This window comes from Anser anser (genome assembly GCF_964211835.1).
Source record: "Anser anser genome assembly, chromosome: 4".
Classification (NCBI taxonomy): domain Eukaryota; kingdom Metazoa; phylum Chordata; class Aves; order Anseriformes; family Anatidae; genus Anser; species Anser anser.
In genome coordinates, this window is record NC_139724.1 from 5,396,485 (window position 1) to 5,415,211 (window position 18,727).

The following is an 18,727-nucleotide window of genomic DNA, read 5'->3' on the forward strand; positions in this document are numbered from 1 at the left end:
GTGGTGCCTTTTCTTTACTGGCAAACTGAGGCGGAGGTATGCTCTGTAATCAACTCTGAATTCGTTTTATCCAGTTCTTTGTTCTTACTGTTTTTTCCTTAATATTTCTCCGGGGGGTGGGGAGGGAAATGCAGATACCATACTGATCCACTTCCTTATGGAAGCTGCCAGAATAAGCAACTCAGATATTCCCCATAAGTATTTCAGAATATCTAGCATTTCTATTTGCAACCACTTAATCTTGTACACATGTTAAAGGAAATCAATTTTAAAAAACAATTATATTAGATTTTAGTTTTCTGTAGGCAACCGAGCCTAGAGGGCCTGGTTACTTTTAATATATGAACTATTCTTCTACCTCGGAGCTTTTAAATGTAGAGGCATTTGGGTCAGTTGTTTTCATCTGCTGTATAAACAAGCTTTAAATCTCCTGAATTTCCTAAGTATTTCCAGTTGCTTTCAATTTGGGGGGTTAAAAAGGCATAATCCAGTAAGCCTAGCAGAACTGGTTTCCCCCTCCTTTTTCTGTTGCATCTCGTATTATGCCTGAGTGCAAAGCCATTTGTCATCTGCAGCTGTGACAACTTCCAGTGAGGGGATGCAGGTATTGCACTGATTGGTAAAGAAAAGAGTAAATAAAATATGGCAGAAGACATTGCTTTGGACGTCCTGCATCAAGTCCTGGGCTTCTTCACCCAGGTTTTGTTTTTAACTCCAACTCGTACTGGTGCAAACAGAGCTTGTTTGAGCGGTAGCCTGTGTTGTTCCTAAACATTGTTCTTCATCATCTCCTAGCTCCAAAAGCTACATCTGAAAGACAGCAGACAAAAAACGACCAGCAATTCTCTTGGATGTAGCAGCGAAGACTCCTGCGGAGGGACTCTGTAACTTCATTGCTTGCTGAGGCTGTTGCATCTCCCTTTGGTGTCCATACAGGCACAGGGTGAAATGTTTGTGTGGTCCGTGAGTGACCAGTGAGACCTGCCAGCTCCAATTTGACATGCAGCTCAGTTGAAATACATCTGCTAAATTTGCCTTCCTGACCCATGTCTCTGACTGTGGCGTTGCACAGTGGAGTTGTTCCTTTGCACGCTCCTGGTACCACCATCTGGCCCTACCTGAGCTCCCAAAGCTCCTCACTTTGCCTCCCATTGCTGCTATGTGTGCTCTGATTTCTTGGAGCTTGCCTCTGCTCAGCCCCTGAATCACCCTGGTGCTGCCTGCAGATCGTGTAGCTTGCATGGCTCTTCTCTCCTGTACCGCTCACGTTCCCTCTGTGAACCGATAACCGTAGGTTTTACGGGGAAAAGAGCATTGTGCATCTGCACAGATAACATTAAAAACAGGGGGGAGATGAAAAGCTGTGCTTTGGACATGTAATGGCTAAAAACCAGAAGAGGTTATCTTTCCTAATCGTTCCTTGAGGTTCTCTTTGCAACTAGAGCCTATAAAAAGCCTCTGAAAGATGATACGGCTGCGGCAGAGGAGACTAGATAACGCTATGGCTTTAATTACAGAGCAAAAGACGTAAAGCATAAGCATATGAAAACTAAACATACATCGACTATCTGCTCCTCCCTTATCCCTCATCTGTAGATTCAAACTCTCTCTTGTTCGGGCCAAAACTGGCAATGTGTGCGCCGCAGGCTGCAGCCTAGTGCGTGGAGGTGGCGGTGAGAGGGAGCGCACGAGTGTCAGGATGGCGCTGGTGGTGGTTGAGGTGGGGCACGCCACAGCACCACGTGAACAGCAGGGCAGTGTAGCCTGCAACAAGCAGCCAGCCAGCTCGCTTAGAAATAGCTCTGGTGGCTTGACATCGCACCGCCGTGTCTTGGCTTAGCCACATCCACCCTCTGGAGAAGGGTCGTGAACCTGTTCAGTGCATCCAGGTGATGCAGCAGCAGCAACGTGAAATGAGAGTGCTCTGGGAGAAGGGGACAGGTGCCACAGAGCCTCCAAGCAGCTCATTTCTCGTGTGACAAAAGCCTGTGGGCACGTTCTCCCGCTCGTCTGCACTAAGACAGAAACCAGCTGGGTTTAAGTTGACGCATTTCAAGACCGTACTGTAGGGCGGGTGGTTACGTGAAAGAGGGACTGGTGCCAGCCACTCCCTAAACTACCTTACGTTTTGACTCAGGAAACACAGCAAGCTTAACTCTGTTCAGCCTTCATTAAAAAAAAAAAAGGGAGGGGGATGGAGGGAGGCAGTTGGCTCTTGACTGAAGAAAACCGAACAAGATGTATCAAACAATTTTTTCCAATATTGTTTCCCTTATTAAAGAACGGCCCCACTCTGCATCTGCCATGAAGATTTGAATGGTGGGTTGAGATCACACTGAAAGTCAGGGTGGCCTACATCAGAAAAGTTGCATTTCACAGAACATTTGCTATTGATATGTTGGGAAAGTGTCAGACTTGTGGGAGGACTGGAGAGTATTTGCATGATACATTAATAAGAAACAGTTTGGTATACCAGATTACTAAAGCATGGTTAATTTTGAAGCCAAAACCCACACATTCTTAACTTTGTTTCCCAGCTTAAGAGCCAGTATACTCGCGTATTGTACAGGAACTGGAGCGGTATTCTTTGAAAGCACACCCAGCGTTCAGAAAATCCCCGACTGAGCTAAGGGCACAGCATATAGGCGTCACGCGGATGTTATTTTAAGCCCTAATGCAGAAATGTCAGTGCGCTTGATAGCTTTATTTGCAGCACGTGTGTTTGGAGAAAGCAGGTTACATACGTTCCTGCTTTACGAGTGGTGCGGAACTGCGATAGCTTCATTTGTCTCGGGGAGCTGATGTCCGACAGGCGGACAGGGGGCCTGCGAAACAGCTCGGGAAGGTTTCAAGAGACATGGGGACATACACTGCTCCCCTTCAGTTTGGAGAGGGAGCTGCTGTTTGGGAACGCTTTCCTCATCCCAGGAGCATTTTGAAAGACAAGTTAATTTCTGAACTACGGAGTTTAACTCAGTTTAATCGATGTGATCAGAAAATGATGCAGGCTCCACGTCAAAACCCGGTGTGACATCAGTGTTGCTGCAGAATAAGAAGGTTATCCAATGCTGCTGCAATTGGCTAGGCATCTGTAAACTCAGTGTTTAGGATCAGAACGGTAACTTTTATAATATTATAGTCAATTTGTGCACGTGTGCGCGAGAGCTTCTAATCATCTTGATTTATTTATTTTTTCCCAGGAGGGAATTTTCTCTCCTGGGCAATGACTGCATGGTAGCAGGCAGTAGCTTTCACTGAACAAGTACCTACCACTGATAGTAGCCACCTGGATTTCTAACTGGTTTGTAACTGACACTGCTGAGCGTGGGTGGTAGCAAATGAAAAGTCTCTTAGTCTGTACCCAAAACAGTCACAAAATAGTACCGTGCAAATTGGGAAGGGGTTATTTCCACAAAGACGTTTCCTGCTCCTGTCCCTGTACTGCTGAGTTGCTGGTCATCTGTAAACCAGTGCAGACAGAGATAACAGAAAAGATGTGAAGATCTTTTAAGTACATCTGCTAAAAATAATACAGATATAGTAACAGTAAATCCGTATTAATTTCACTTTGCTTATAGAATCCCCATGAAGGACCTTCTCTCGCTCAGAGTTTTAGGTAAAGTAGTATGGGTTTTATCACAAGAGTATGCTTGTGATACATGGAGACGTGGATATAATTTTTTTTTCATTACATTTATATCAAATTAGAAAATTAACATCAGAAATGATGCCTTGGTTTAATAAGAAACTGTATGTAGAAACTAGCACTTTATTTTTCTTTCTTCATCACCTCCTCCCTATTCAGTGTTGTAGACTATTTATTGCTGTTTTGTGAAAATCCCTCACCAAGAAAAATTAAGAACATCCATCCTAGCAAGGCAGCAACTAATTTTTATTGTAAAATTAGGAAGATAGTGTTGGCCAGACATAAGGCACGGGATAAAAGAAGTGAGGTATTCTTTGTACATAGGCAGTCAGAGCCAAGCCTAAGCAGATACCTAGAAATTTAAAATTTGAGTTTTTAAAATGAAAATGAAATGTTCAAAATTCATCAGTGTGATGAATGAAGAAAAAAGTCATTGTAGTAAGCTGCAGGTTTGAAATCTTGGGGTACTAAAACCTATTATAAAATATCCATAAAAATCCCTAGATTATTATCTCATTTACTTCTTCCTCTTGATTCTACTTGCACCTTTTCCCTTTCCCTATTAATTTTTGCTCTGTTTCTCATCATGTGAGTTCTTCTGTTCTAATCATTAACCATTCGTTCTCTAATTACTTGGTACTTTACACAATTCTGAGGTGGATAATAACACCTTTTCTTGCAGTGAAATGTTTCTACAGGGATTCAAAATCATTATTGAATTGGGCAATATGAGCCATTTCAGTACCTATTATGTCAGGATGCAAGTTAATATGGTGAACTATGAACTAATGGTTCAAGCCCCTAGGGAACCTAAAAAGGTCTAGCCTGGGCTGAAGGAATCAGAAATATGAAATGAGAGTCATCCTAAAACCTAACATTTCAGAGTTTCCATCAATTCATTGTGTTTTTCTTTGAAAAGAAAATAAAAAAAAAAAAAAAGGAAAATCAAATTCCAAGATCAAAGTCCACATAGTTTGCTACACACAAACTAGCATTTCATCTAGATTATAACATGTAAATAAAGTTGCAGCTTGCTCCTAAGACATAAAAAGCAAAGGTCAGATGATGGAAATAAAGGGAAAAACATGTAAGTCTGTTTGTTCTGCATTTCTTGGCAGCTAATACGCTCAGTATTCTGGTACTTGTTATGCAGAAAAATAGAGCTGCCTATTGTGGATACCAGCAAAAAAGGCAAAGGACCAGTTCTGTTTCTCTTGTAACTCCATCAGTGTCCATGGACTTTAACCAGAAGTTCCTTTGGCAGGGGTCTTCGAGTCACTGCCTGAGGTTCGGGTGCTAAATTCTTCCAGTAAGACTCGGAGGAGTTATCTGCTGAGTAAGGCTGGCAAAAAAGTCCCATTAACTCTTTCGGCAGGAAGAATCTGGGCCGCAGCAGGCCCTGGAGCACAGCGCTAGGAAGAGCCAAGCTTTGGGATGGAAGCTTAGGCTGAGGTTTACATAGTTATTGTCTTTGAATTACCAAACACCAGAGTGGGAATAAATTTAGATGCTCCCTGGGGTATTTGTGTTTCGAGCAGTGAAGCAGGGTCCCTTCTCTCTATCGCACTTGGCCGTACACCAAAGAGAATAGGATCTCCTTCCTTCCCCTTCAGATCATTTTTGTCTTCTCCTTGTGCTGAGAGAAAAGTGGGAAAACCACTGAAACCAGAAAACGGAGAATAAACGCATGTGCAAGAGAAAAACTGCAACACATTCTTCTTATCTGTAGCTACTGAGCTTCACAGTTGCTCTCCATCACTTGTGCAACTGGCTAGGAATGCAGTCTGCATAGCCCATTGAATGGCTATCCTAATTTTGCCCTCTCAGAAGATTATATGTAGAAAAAGATAGTGCCATAATTCTTGACTTTGCTGCTATTTTATTTGCCAGCCTTATATGCAGCACCATAAAACCAGTATGGATTGGACTTCTTTTTTTTCTGTCCACTTTCAACAACAGGCAGAGCAAAGAGATGGGTTGTCTTTGACACTGTTTCGAAGTTCGTTTTGTCTGCCATGAATGAGTGGGATACTTTTTTGCTCTTTTCCCACTTTTGGGAAAATTGCATATAGAATGTTATTTTTCTTCACACCAACCATCACATCCCCTGGAAAGCACACCTTTATAGGTGATCAGAAAGCAGCCTTTATGTCAGCATTTCAATGGAAAAACTGTTTCAATTGAAACAAATCACAGAGAAAAAAATAACCCAAGAAATGAAACCCACTTGCAAATATCAAATGCTTCAAATATTTTTTTCAAAGTTACTTACTGTTTAGACTTTTTTTTTTATATATTGTTGATTATTGTATACATGTGAGGATAAAAGGATTACATTGATCAGAAATGACCTTTAGAACATTATTTCATTAAGAAGAGAAATGGGACATCCCTTATTTAGGACAATTGTTTTTAAAGTCTACATTTTTTTTTCAGAGAACACAACCCAGTTGGAGAGACACTTCAAAAGTGATCAATACCAGACTCTTATTTTATCAAGTAGAGTAATATTAGGCTGCTAGCAGGATTGATTTTGACTCTATTTAATGAACTGAACATTCAGCTTAAATTTTTGTATTGTGACTAAGGATTTTTTGATGTATCATGTTATCTCCTCATTCTATGGCAACATACTAGAAAAAACTTGCAGGAGTATGTTCTGGAAGACTTTTCTCTTTGTCTTTGAGTAGTTTTCTTAAATAAAGACAAGGAGTAAAACTGAGCAATCATACAGAGAAGTATGCAACCTTCCCCATCTCACTTTTAGGCAAAGCAGAGTCTACTCTTTTTCTGAAAGTGAGATTTTTTTTACACCCTGTAGATACAATGTCCTAGCTCCAGAAGCATTTGCTTAAGTCAGGTTTGCAAGCCAAAGCAATATGTTTACAACTGCTGTTTTATATGCTTGACAGAGTGTCCTCAGATGTGACTGCATTTATCAGAAAGCACGAGATAAACATAATAAATAGCAATCAGCTTTCTCAGTACTTATTATAGCTAAGGTTGCACAATGATTTCCATTCTAATTCCCTTTTTGACCTCAAAATTTTCTGCTGCCTTCATTCCTGAGAAGGGAATTTTCCTTACAGTTATTTTTCTTCGGAAAGTTTGAGTAATTTGGCTCCAATATTGCCAAGAATATTGCAAAGAAAATGGGTGTATGTAGAATTGCTAATTATAAGTATTTTTGTTTTAACAACTTTCCAACATATGCAGCTGCGGGGAGGGACGCTGAAATTTCAGCTATTTCCATATCAAGACAACCATCTTTCTGGGCTACCACAAATTCGTGCTTCTGTTTGTGCGTCGTGATCCTCTGGAAAACCACGTGCTGAGCACGGCCGGTGCTGTTTGCATTGTGGTGTGTCGTGCTGGGTCCAGAGTCTGACCGCTGCTGCTCCGCATGCATGAGGCCCACATCTTTTGCAGCTTTACTGAAACCTTTCCGTGTGGACAGTGCCTCCTTCCCTCTGCTTGGTGCCAAAACACCTGCTGCTTCGGAAGCGTGGTCAGACGGAGTTCAGTGCAGTGACGCATTGAAGAGTTTTTGGAGAAAATAATCGAATAGCTTAAAATAATTGTAATCGACTGGTTATTGTGTTTGGCAATGCTGGTCAATAGTTTTTATTTTTGGTGGTCTGGGATTTGTTTCCCTCTGCTTTTGTCATCCTCTCAAGAAATTGGTGATTCCCCCTCCGAAGGGTTAATGGTCATCAGAGGGGCTGATTGAAATCCTGAACCGGCAGTGACCGAGCCAGTCACACGCTGTGTCATTAATTAACTGTGACACTGTCCTGGACTGTTTTAATCAAGAAAAGGAGTTATTTACGAGGAATAACAATAACATTCAGTACTCATCTTTTTGGAAAAAAAGAATCAGCAGGAGAAAAAATCATAAATATGGATTTCAAAACAGTTTTATGGCATCATTCGCCTTCCTGCGCATGACGAGCATGGCATTAGGAATCAGACCCAAAAAAGCAAGAATCAAAGGCGGTGATATTTGTCCCTGTTTCCGTGACCGGGGCTGCACGCTGCGAGCCTGCCTCTCTCCGGGCTGTGGTCGTGCCTCCTGCTCCGGCTGCAGCTGGGGCCGCCCGCTGCGGCTCAGCCGGGCCAGGCAGCTCTTGCACAAGTGGTCGCACTCGCTGACGGTTTTGGGGAGACGGTAACCTTTAGAGGGAGAGGTGAGCTGGGGCCTCTTGATGTGGCTGGGCTAGGCGGTCGAGACGTCAGTGCTGGGATGCTCTGAAAGCGGTGTCAAACCCCTGCTGGGGCTTGTTTGTGGCGGCAGCCCAGCGAGGAGCGATGCTGCGGCCGTGCTGCTGCTGCCAGCACCTCGCTACGTTGCCCGCAAACCATGCTGGTAGCGCGTGCTGCGGTGCAGTGCTTGGGGATGAAGGCTGAGGAGGAGGAGGAAGAGCTTCAGCCGCCTCGCGGCCTATCCCAATGGCTGCAAAAGGGGCTCCTTGGCACTTTTGGCTGTGGCTCCTGATGCTGATGCCCACGTGGGCTGCCAAGGAGGGAGAGAGGGCTGCATGGTGGGCTGAAAGGGCTCTGCCACATATGGGCTGGCTGAGCTTTCTTGTGTCCTCCATCTGGAAGGATCAGGGTGAGGAGCAGGCCGGCTCTCAAGGCAGCAGATCTCACCCTGGCCTTAAAATGCTGGTGGAAACATGGCTTAAGCTCTACAGAGTGGTTCCCCTGTTGCTAATATGGAATTATCACCTGTGAAGAAGGGCTTCGTGGTGGCCATAGACTGCATTAACATGGACTTACGGAGCTGACAATCATTTGTCGTGCTTTTGGGTATTGCACACTCCAACATGTCCTCTGGGCACTTTTCTGGGACTGCAGTCCCAGCACATGAGGCGTTCGGTGGAAATGCCGCAGCGGGGGCTCCCCTCGCCCTTTGTCCCCACCCGAAACCCAGTTCCTGCACCCTCTTGCCTCCGTGTGAAGCATCACAGTGCGAAGCCTTCTCTGTGGGGAAGAAGGAAGCTCTTCTGGGGTTTGCTTGTGTGCTGAGTACAAAGGCGGTGAAAAAAAGAAAGAGGCCAACCAAAAATGGAACCCCACAGAGAGATGAGGACACAGGGGAGGAAGGAACTCCTTAAATGTGCTTTTTAAAATGAAATGATGTACTGTTGAGCTACAGTCTTAGAAAAACTAGCTATTGCTTGATAGCCCTGATAGCATTTTTTTTTTTTTAGTAAGAAATTAAATAAAGCACAGAGTAGGCCCCAGGGGCAGTGCTAAAGGAGATTTGGCCATATCCAAGCTGTGAGAGTTGCTGTAAGGGGCAATGGAAATTCAGTGCAGCTGGTGAACCTAAAAAATAATAACAAAAAACAATACACCTCTATGTTAGAGAATGTCTTTCATACAACAAGTATCCCAAAATGCTTTATATAGAATTAAAACCAGATTTAATTTGAGGAACAGGTAATTTTGTTTATTTAACGGAAAGGAAAACATAGGACGTTGGGCTGAACTAAGGCTGGTATAAATCAAAACCAGTTCAATTGAAGTCAAGTGGCTTAAAATATAGTTGCTGTAAAGTACGCAGGATTATAATCTGGCTTCTAATAGTTTGCAATTACACTGTACAATTTTGGCCCTTTGGAGGAGGTCTGGTAAAGGATCTCCTCATTTTATTGTATTTTGGTTTTGTCCTTAAATTGAATATATTAATTTCTTATGTTCATTTATTTCTTGCTTTTATCTTCATTTCTGCTAGATTTTTTTTTTCCAAGCAATTCCTTTTAAATAAAAGTTTCAGAGGAAAAAGGAAAAAAAAATAGAGAGGAAAAAAGAAAAAAAAAAAAAGGTTACTCATCTTTTCCATGTCTTTCCCACCCACATGAAATCCCCTCTTCTGCCTCCCAAAAAACATGGGGGAAAAAAATGAAAAAAAGGCTGCAATGGATCTAGTTGAACTTCCTGGACAAAATATAAAGGGGAGGACACAACTTCATACAGAAAAATGTTTAGCAGAAAATCAATTAAAATTTTGATAATTCTCAATGAAAATATGAACACATGGAAGTACTTTTTTTTGGCTGTTTTTGATTTTGGCAAGAGTAAGTGGTGAAACTGGAAGAACTATATGAAAATCTTTGTTTGTTTAAGGCCACTCAACTCTTTCCATTAAATTTTTAAGTTTGATTAAACACCAAAGCATTTGTAAATCAGAAATGTGTTTAGAGCACTTAAACCTCCAACATTTTTTCAGGGTATGAGTGTCTATTTTGGCTATAAATACAAGCTTTTTTGTGTCTCTCCTCTTTATGGAAGCAAATAAGACAAAAGGCAAACCTCCTTTTCTTGTACAAAGCACGTTAATTTATCTGAAAAGAGATACGAAGGCATAGTTGCATACTTCGATACATCTTACTCATTACTGGTAACCGTTATTTTAACCAGGCTCAGCGTGGGAGCTCTCAACGTTTGCAGCTGGCAGTCCCACTGCGTGTTCGTGTTAAGGGAGTCAGGGACAAGAAGTCCAGGAGGGCTCACGGCCACGTGCTCAGGGCAGGTTTGGCCTCTGCAGTACGGCACTTAGAGACTTCTAGTGGCCACCCCGTGTGTCTCGTAGCATTTGGTGCTGACTGCAGGTTTGGGGTAATGCTTCTTCTGTTTGGGGCAAAAGACTGCATTGCTCAGAAGTGTTTGACCAACCACATGCATACGCATACATGGGCCTTAGCTGCTCCAAAACGGGCACCCAAACTTAGCGGCAAACACTCTTTCTGCCTGATCTTCAGTAGCAGGTCAGCCTCTGCTTCATGCCCTCAGCAACCACTGGGTTCTGTAGGTGCTTCCTCTGGTAGATCCCATTTGGCACTTAACGTGGTTTAGAAGTTGTTCATATCTCTGAAATTCTACGTCATAGCACATAGTAGTCATAAATCTGGAAAACAGGGATGCTTCTTCATATTTTTGCCTCCATACCATTTTATTTGAGTAGATATTGTGAAGTAATTCTGTTGTTAAAGGACACGACTGAGGCAATGAGGAGCGTAAGAAATAAACAGCTAAGTCTGAAAGGATGAATTTGACCAGTTTGAAGCATGGGCTAAATGCTGATTAAAAGTAAAAAATAGTAATAATAATAAAAAAAAAAGCAAATATCTTGTTTCTCTGTGAGTACTATCTATCCTTACCACACAAGAACGGTGGTAACGAACATGAATTGTAGTTACCATCAGGGAAGGGAAGGGCCCCCCTGACTGATTAACTTCATCCTTAGCTGAATCCAGACTGATTGAAGGAATGAGTTTGGCTATCTGCTTTTAAATATCTGAAAACATGTGATAATTCCTACCCCATTTTCTTCAAATTTCTGTAGGGCATGGTTTTTTGGGGACTTTCTGATTTATGTCAAGGGATTTGGGATGCAGTTTGCTATTTATGTTTATTAAGTAATGTTAATAAGTTACTAATAGATATTATCTTTAATTTAGACACAGTACGCTTACAGTCTGGTCCTTTTAGGTGCTGCGTGGCTCTTTTTAATACCACACATGTCCATTTATTTCAAGAAGAGCTGAATGATACTCGCATGAGGTCATCATATTGTGTTTTTTATTGTCATGGATTCTCTTTGTGTGTCTCATCAGCTTATTTTATTCTCTTTGTAATCCTGCCTTAGTCAAGGCGACTTTGGTGGTCAGTACTCCATTGCTGACTTACATATTTCCGTTGCTTCCTCTGTAAAAGAAACACGGGTGGATTTTTTTATTTTTCTTATTATTTTTTTTAAAAGAGCATCCATCACAGCCAAAATACCAATACAATGTGTGGTCCCGCAGCCCATAACAAAGCAAAACCTGCGGATGCTGTATTTTTGTGAATTTGTTACCAGCCGTGAAGCAGGACAGGTCAACACTAAGGCTCCGTTGTGACACGTACAGAGAATGCCAGGAAGAGATGTGAATTACAGCTTGTGCTATCCCCAGCAAAACACAAAATGTGGCTCTGGCACTCAGTGATAACAGTAAGAGGAAATTCAGGATTGATTAGTAATCAGGGAGCTGTCACCAGTTTGTGTCTCTCCATCTCGGCGTGAGCCTGCCTGAGCGGGTGGGTGGATGCACGTGTGTGTAGGCAGCTCACGTACGTCCGCGTGGGTTGGGTGTTGCTCTGTGGATGCGCTTTTGCAGATTGCGTGCGCATGGTGGTTGTGTGGATCACGGCCAACTCTCAGTGAAATTATCTGCTGGAGCTTTTCCTGCGGCCCTGCTAGCGGTTTGCGCTGGCTTTGGGGCTTGGCGGGGGTGAAACACAGGGAGGGCTAGGTGTCAAAGGCCAAGTCAAAAACAATCAGAAAGGACTGGCTTTTATTGCTGTCTTGTGTGATTGCAAATTGCTTTCTGAACTTCTAGAAACATTCCCTTACAGGATGTTGTCAGGAATTATTAGAGATGAAGACAGAATTTTAATTTGCTGAAGGCTGCATAAAGATGGAAAAAGGAAATGGCTGTGAAGAAGACAAATGCTATAATTTTATTTAGTTAGTTGTCACTTCTTACTCCTTGCAAATATGAGTACAGGAAAAAGTGAAATTTAATCTCAGAAATTTACATTTTTTTCAGAAATCAAGGCTCTAATAAAATTGTTTCTAACTTCATAACCATTAAAGGTGAGCTCATCTGATACATGAGTGAGAGCAAGTGTCATACTCTATAGAACAATTTAAAATCCAGTGCTGGGGACTGGTATGTCGTTTTAATTGCTATTTAAAAAAAAAAAAAAGTTATAATCTCCTAAAATAACGGATGATAAGAAAGATGCTAAAAAAAAAATAAATCTTCCCTGTGAGATGGAAAGAAATCGGTTTGCACAAGTCCAAGGTTTGAGCTGTGGATGATGTTTCATGCTAATCTGCTCCATAGAAGATGCCCTGTGTGGTGTAACGCAGGCCCTAGGGTTAGGGCTGGCTGCTCTGCACAGCCCGGGGAAGGACACGGGCTTGTGGCTACCCTGCCACTGGACAAGGCTGCCCCGTGGTGCGCCCTGTGCGCCGACGCTTTGGCAGGTAATGGAAGAACTGAGAGCTGGGTTTACCCCCGTTCTGCTGGTTTTGCCCTCTGTGTCCGTTGCCTTTCTTTTCTTAAAATCAGGTGGTTTTGGTGCTGTGGCACAAGATAGAAGTGCCTCTGAGCGTGCGTGCTGCCAGCAGCACCTCTGTGTTTCACGAGCAGTCGGATGTGTGGGTGCGTGCCTGTGCCGAAGATGTTGTGAAGGTGCAGGGCGGTGCCGTGTCCGGCAGCAGCGAGGGGGCTGTGGGTGGCTCGGTGTGACAGCCACCCAGGCGATGGGGCCTGGGGGTCGGCCACCAGCTCTGGCAGGGCTTGCCCGCCAGCAGCAGGCTTTCGAGGTGCTGCAGGGCTGGTGAAATCTGGGGATCCCGGGCAGAAGCCAGCTGGGTACCCAAGCATCTGTGGGCTGCACATGTGTGTCCGGGGCTCTGCGTGGCCCTACAGGCCCCAGCTCCCCGCCAGGCTGAGGTGGGAGCTGGGGGGGATGAGGAGGGTGCCCCCCCCCGGGCTGGGGGCGGAGGGAAGGAAAGGAGCTGTGGGTGGCTATAAAAATCCAGGGGGCAGCGAGCAGTTGCCAGAGCCCCCCATGGGTACGAGGGGAGCGCTGGGCAGCGTGGGCGCCTGCCTGCCTGCCCCCAGCCCCGTGGCCCTGCCGTGGGTGGGGGCCAGCCCCAGGGGTCTGCTGCCTGCCCCGGGGTCCCCTGCCTGCCCCAAGCCCCTCGTCCCACAGCGGTCGGGCTGGAGGAGGAGGAGGAGGAGGAGGAGAAGGAGGAGACCATGCGCTTTCGCTCCCGCTGTTTGCAGAGGCTGAGGCAAAAGACAGAAAAAAGGAGGAGGGGAATAAAAAGTAAAGAGAGGGGGAGAGAGAGAGAGTGAAAGAAAACGAAGCCCAGCTTCTGCCGGTGCTGCTCGGATTGGATCTGGTTTGAGTTTCCTCTCTGCTGGCTTGTGCGGCGAGAGAGGAGGAGAGGGGGAAGTCACTCGCTCGCTCTGCCTCTGAAGCTGGAGCAAACGTGCTGGTGGCTGCGCTGGCGGGAGCTGCCCGGGTGCAGTTGCCTCACAGCTTGTTGCTCGCTGTCACTAAAGAATTGCCTGGACTTCTCAAGAACCCGGAGGAAAAAGCCACCACTTCACAGACCCGATAGATGCTCAGTGCCTATAGACTTGACACGTTTTTTTTTTTTTTTTTCCTCCTAGGGGAGTCTTTTTTTTTTTTTTATTGCTTTTCTCCCCTCTCTCTCAGAACAGCAGTTCCCTGAGTGTGTGGCTTTGAAACCCGTTGCCTTATTAACAGCTGTGAGAGATATTTTTTCGAACCTTTTTATGCCTCTCTTTTCTTTTACTTTGCCTTAAAAAAAAAAAAAAAAAAAAGAAAGAAAGAAAAAGAAAGATAATCCTTTTGGGGGGAGGGGAGATGATCATGCTGATGTGGAATAAGTGCTCCTGCTGTCTCCTCTTACTAGCCGCGGTCCTGATCGTGGAGAGCTCCCAGCTAGACAGCTCCAGCGCCAAGGTGAACTCCATCAAGTCCACCCTGATGGGGGAGGCTCCAACTCAGGCAACCAACAGATCCACAGGCATCCACCAGGGACTGACGCTTGCTAGCAGTAAGAAGGGCAAAATGCTAGAGCAGATGAGAAAACCTCCCAAACACTATCACCGGCAAGGAGAGGTAGGACATCACTTCATTGCTCGAGTGTCTGTCCGTCTGCGTGCTATATGCAAAGAGTTGCTAGTCCCCTCTCATGTTGCTTTCAAAGTTTTACTGTATTACGTTGATTAATTTACTTCATCCGGGTTGTCTGGGACAAGGTCATCTCAAAAGAGGCATTGGGGACTTTGCAAGTGGTAGTTGGAAGGTTTAAAACCTTTAGTTTTTCTCTGTAGGATCAGTAACTGATGAAAAAAAGAGTAATCTAAAGAAAATCATCCTCAGTATTTCTTTGTTTGGATCCTTCAAAGGGTTGCTGGAAGTAAAGGAAGAAATTCCTTGTTAACTCTAAGACACTGAATAAATTGAATTCGAATAGGTGAGGAAAATTTGACCATTAAGTGGACATGGCGTTTCCAGTGGCAAAAGAAATTTACTTTTAAAAATCCCTCCTAGCAAGTTAATCTCTGATGTCTTTCTCCATAGTGAGAATGAAAAGTCATGCTGTCCCGGTGGTATAGTTTAGGGCATATTCATTTGCTTAATATGACAGAAAATAAATTCCGGGTTTCTCGTCTCGAATACGCTCCAGTGGTTTTAGAAGTTTTGTGCGTTTATATCCAGATGAGATAAGCAGCGAGTAACAGCCCTGAATGTGAAGTCTGAGTGTAAGGAGAAAATAAAAGGTTATGGGAACTTTATGAAAAAGAGACCCTAACATGCTTGTGAACTACGGAGGCTTCTTTTCTCTTTAGCCTGCTTTGAAATTTGGAAGTCTGATAGGAAATGTTCTTTCATCTCTATTTGTGGTAACCTATAAAGCAGTATTTTAAGCCATCAGTCCTCCAATTCTCTATCAAGCCTCAACTTGGATGGTATGAATGTTGCTCTTGAAGGAGGTAGGCTACTTCAGAAAATATAGACTACTTACTATCGGGTATTATTGGTACCTCAAAATACAGCTGCTTTTCATAAGCGACAAACAGTGTTAGCAGCAAGGGAGCTGCCAACATTCAGCACTAAAAAGGCAAAATACTCGGTGCCTTAAGGGTCTCTGTCTTGCCTACATTTTCCTTAAAGTAGCAGAGAAGCTGCAAATTCATGCAATCCCCTAAATTCATTACAGTGCTTCACATCAGCTTCCTAATAATTGAATGTTATCATTTGGTTTTGTGTGCAGGCATAGTTACAGTAGTGGTAGTTTTGGGGCTTGCGTGTGAGAAATTTGTTTTTAAACTTCTCCAAGTTTTCTTTTCCCTAGCCACTCAATTGTTTTATAATTCACCCAGAATTTGGTCGCCTCTCCTTACCTCTGAGCAAAGTTTAGTAACAGATGCTGCGCTGAAGTTTCATGTTACTAAAGTACTGCGTACTTTCTTAGTGCACGTTGTAATAATTATTATGCTAAATCACCTTGAGGAAATACAGGAGCATGGTACACTTTATTGTATGTTCTCCTTGGGTTTTCTTTTGTTTTCTGTGTATTCACAACAAGTCGGCGTGTAGGACCCGTTTTCCCGCTGAGCGTTATCTGTTCCATGAGTTTCTGTGCAGGTCGCTGTGGGGCTGTGCTGTACAGCCCCAGGCACGATAGGTACTTTTTGCCTTTTGGAGAGGTCTTGCCACCTTTCCCTGTGTACAACATCCTTCTTCCCTCCGTGTGTATTCGGCACAATGATGAGGACGATTGAGTATAACTTACCAAGTTCCTGGAAAACAGGTTGCACTGCCCATGAGTGGCATTTGCAAGATTTGACCCTAGCTTGCCCATCTGAGTTGTTTGCAGTGGATTTCTAGTTACCGGCATGAACTCACAAGTCAGAGACAAAACTGCAAGTTTCTGTAATGGTAGAAGAGTTGGCATGCATGGTAGGACATCCTGTTTGTAGCACTTGCCATGATTTCACCTGTGGGAGCCTCTTTCTGCCATCCCCCCTTGAGCAAACCCCCTGAAGGATCAGAAGTCTCACCTCCTGTCAAGGGCTGTCAGTGCTGGTTCCCCTCTCTCTGTGCTGCGTGGTCTTACACCAGTGTGCACCAGGAAAATGACTCAGATTCACTAGCAATAATTGTAGATATTATTTTTGACCCTAAACCTGAAGCAAAATAGTTAACACAGAATTGCAGTAAAAAGAAGGAAAAAAGAAAGTAGTTACTTTTGTGACAAGACTTTATCTTTGGCGATGCTTCCAGTTGCAGGGTTGGTAAGCCGCTGCGTTTTTTACAGTGGTGTCACAAGTGGTTTCAACCGCTTAAGACAAGACATTGTGATAATTTTTATAAGTTGCTCTCTTATTAGGTTAGTTCTTGATTTGTTAAGGTGATGGGACTTTGTGTTGAAGTTTTGTATTGCCATTTGTCAAGAGTAGAGCTGCCTGTGCTTTTCTTTCAAAAACAATCTTTTGCATTAATGGAATTTATAAAATGTCAAAAATGGAAGTACTTTTCCTATCGCGGTACCATGAAATAGTGAGTTGAGTGCCTTGTACAACTAGGAAATAATTTTATTAAGGACCGGGGACATGCAGCTTAAAGGCAAGTTAATAGAATTTTGCAAGGGCTGTTGTGACAGCTCTGAGGTGTGCATTGAGCTCTCTGCTGATACCTGCGGTGGGAATCAGAGGACTCTCACCGAAACTGCTGTGAGGACCAGAGGATCATCAGCCAGCAATCTGTTTACTTATTTAGTTTGGTAGACTAACACGCTTTCGAAGTGTTTCTTTAATACGTTAATGCAACATTTTCAATTACGTTAATTTGTAGGACTAGGAGCAACTTGGGAGTCTTTAATCAGCAATAAATCAACGGATACAATAGTTCATGGCTTATCTGGAGTGTTGATGTATTTCAGCTGGTGGTTACAGTGCTTCTGCCCAGAAAAGGAAGATCCTGCGCTCCTTTGTCAGGCAAAGTTCCAGTTCAAATTAATGAAAATACTTGCGGGAGCGAAGCAAGCTGATTTGGCTTGCTGGAGGGACCAGCAGGGCAAGTGTGGGTTTTAGTAAGACTTGCATTTTTATGTCTTTCTGAGGAATATTATTTATTTTCTGTTCTTATTCCCTTTACTACCTTGGATCAGCAGAGAATGAGAAGCACTGACGTGCTAAATCGGTGAGATTTCACTGTCTTTGCTGTTCTTCACCATCACTCCTGTTTTCCCCTTTCCGCAAACTGTTAATGTTTTCCGATTTTCACAGGGAATCACAAAGTGTCTACAGCCTTTGCACAGGGGAAAAATATGCTCAGAAATAGGATCGTACAGTGCATGTTGTACTGTTACTTTTCAGGGGGGTCAGCACCGTATACTGTCTGCCACCAATTTCCTTTCAAAGCTTGATTTAGAGGGGCGGCTTCCAGGAACAGCTAATATTTCAGTAGTTAGCCCCTCTAGAAAATTGTTTCGGATATATCATCTCTCTAATTAAATAAAAGGCAGTGAACAGAGCCATAAATAACAAGGCCAGATCAGCAACAATGGTGTGTTAATTTACTGCATGTTAGGCACAGCTTCTGCTGCGTTAGGGCAAGCTCTCCTGCGTCCTCGGGACACAATGTGAAAGAGAAATTCCCACGTGTCGCAGCTGGGATCGACGGTCACTGCCGTTCATAGGTTTCTGCGTGAAAGGCTCCTCAGCTCCTTTGATTCACGTCACCAACTTCTTGATTTCTTGCCTCCGGGTTGTAGTCCACCCTGTCCTCCGCGGCCTGCATCAGTGCTGGGGTTCGCACTCCCTCGCGCTCAGCAGCCTTCAGTGATTTGGTAGGAAGAGAGCTACCAGGCTTTCCTTCCAGCCACCTTCCCTCTTCCATCTGCAGGCTCTCTGCCCTTCTGCCCTTCCCAAGGCCCAGCTAAAAGCTGTTCTTTTGGCTCTTTTTCCCCAGCAAGTCATCTCTCTCGTTCCCCTTGCCGCTGAGCAGCTCGCTGGGTTTGTGCTTCCCGCTGGGACCGTCCCTCCCACTTCCCCCACGCTCACAGCGGGAGCAGCAGCAGCGAAGGGGAGAAGCAGGACGGCTGTGAGGGGGGCCTGGCACGACCGTGGGGTGCCCGAGAGAGAGAGAGAGCACGTTTGGAGCAGGGAGAGAGGAGCGGAAAGCTCGGGCAGGTTATAACACTGTGGAGGCATGATAGATACCAGCTAAGCCTTTGCGTTTCAAATGCACTTGGTTTAATTTTTAAAATGTAGGTTTGTTGTTGTTGTTGTTGTTTTTTTTTTACTCTATCCCAGCTTGAGCCAGGAGCCTTGAGCCCACAGAAACCAAACCGAAAAGGCATTAATCAAAATGTCTGCATTGACGCTGATCTCATACCTATCAGCGTGTGGACACGCATGTGTTTCTCAAACAGGACATAGTTACCCACAAAAACTTGCTAGAAAATGCTTGGAT

The 18,727-nt window shown here is 44.1% G+C and overlaps 1 protein-coding gene across 6 annotated transcripts in view; it reads left to right on the forward strand.

The window, feature by feature from the left end:
• Positions 1 to 18,727, forward strand: part of DKK2 (dickkopf WNT signaling pathway inhibitor 2) — a 151,272-nt gene that overhangs the window by 93,339 nt on the left and 39,206 nt on the right. For 5 of the 6 annotated variants that reach the window (XM_083835569.1, XM_083835570.1, XM_083835571.1 and 2 more), the window contains one exon: positions 14,154 to 14,362. In XM_083835569.1, coding sequence (XP_083691695.1) covers positions 14,154 to 14,362 — 209 coding nt within the window. Of the gene's footprint in view, positions 1 to 12,382; positions 14,363 to 18,727 lie in introns of those variants that run through there. The other variant, XM_083835573.1, reaches the window with a different exon arrangement.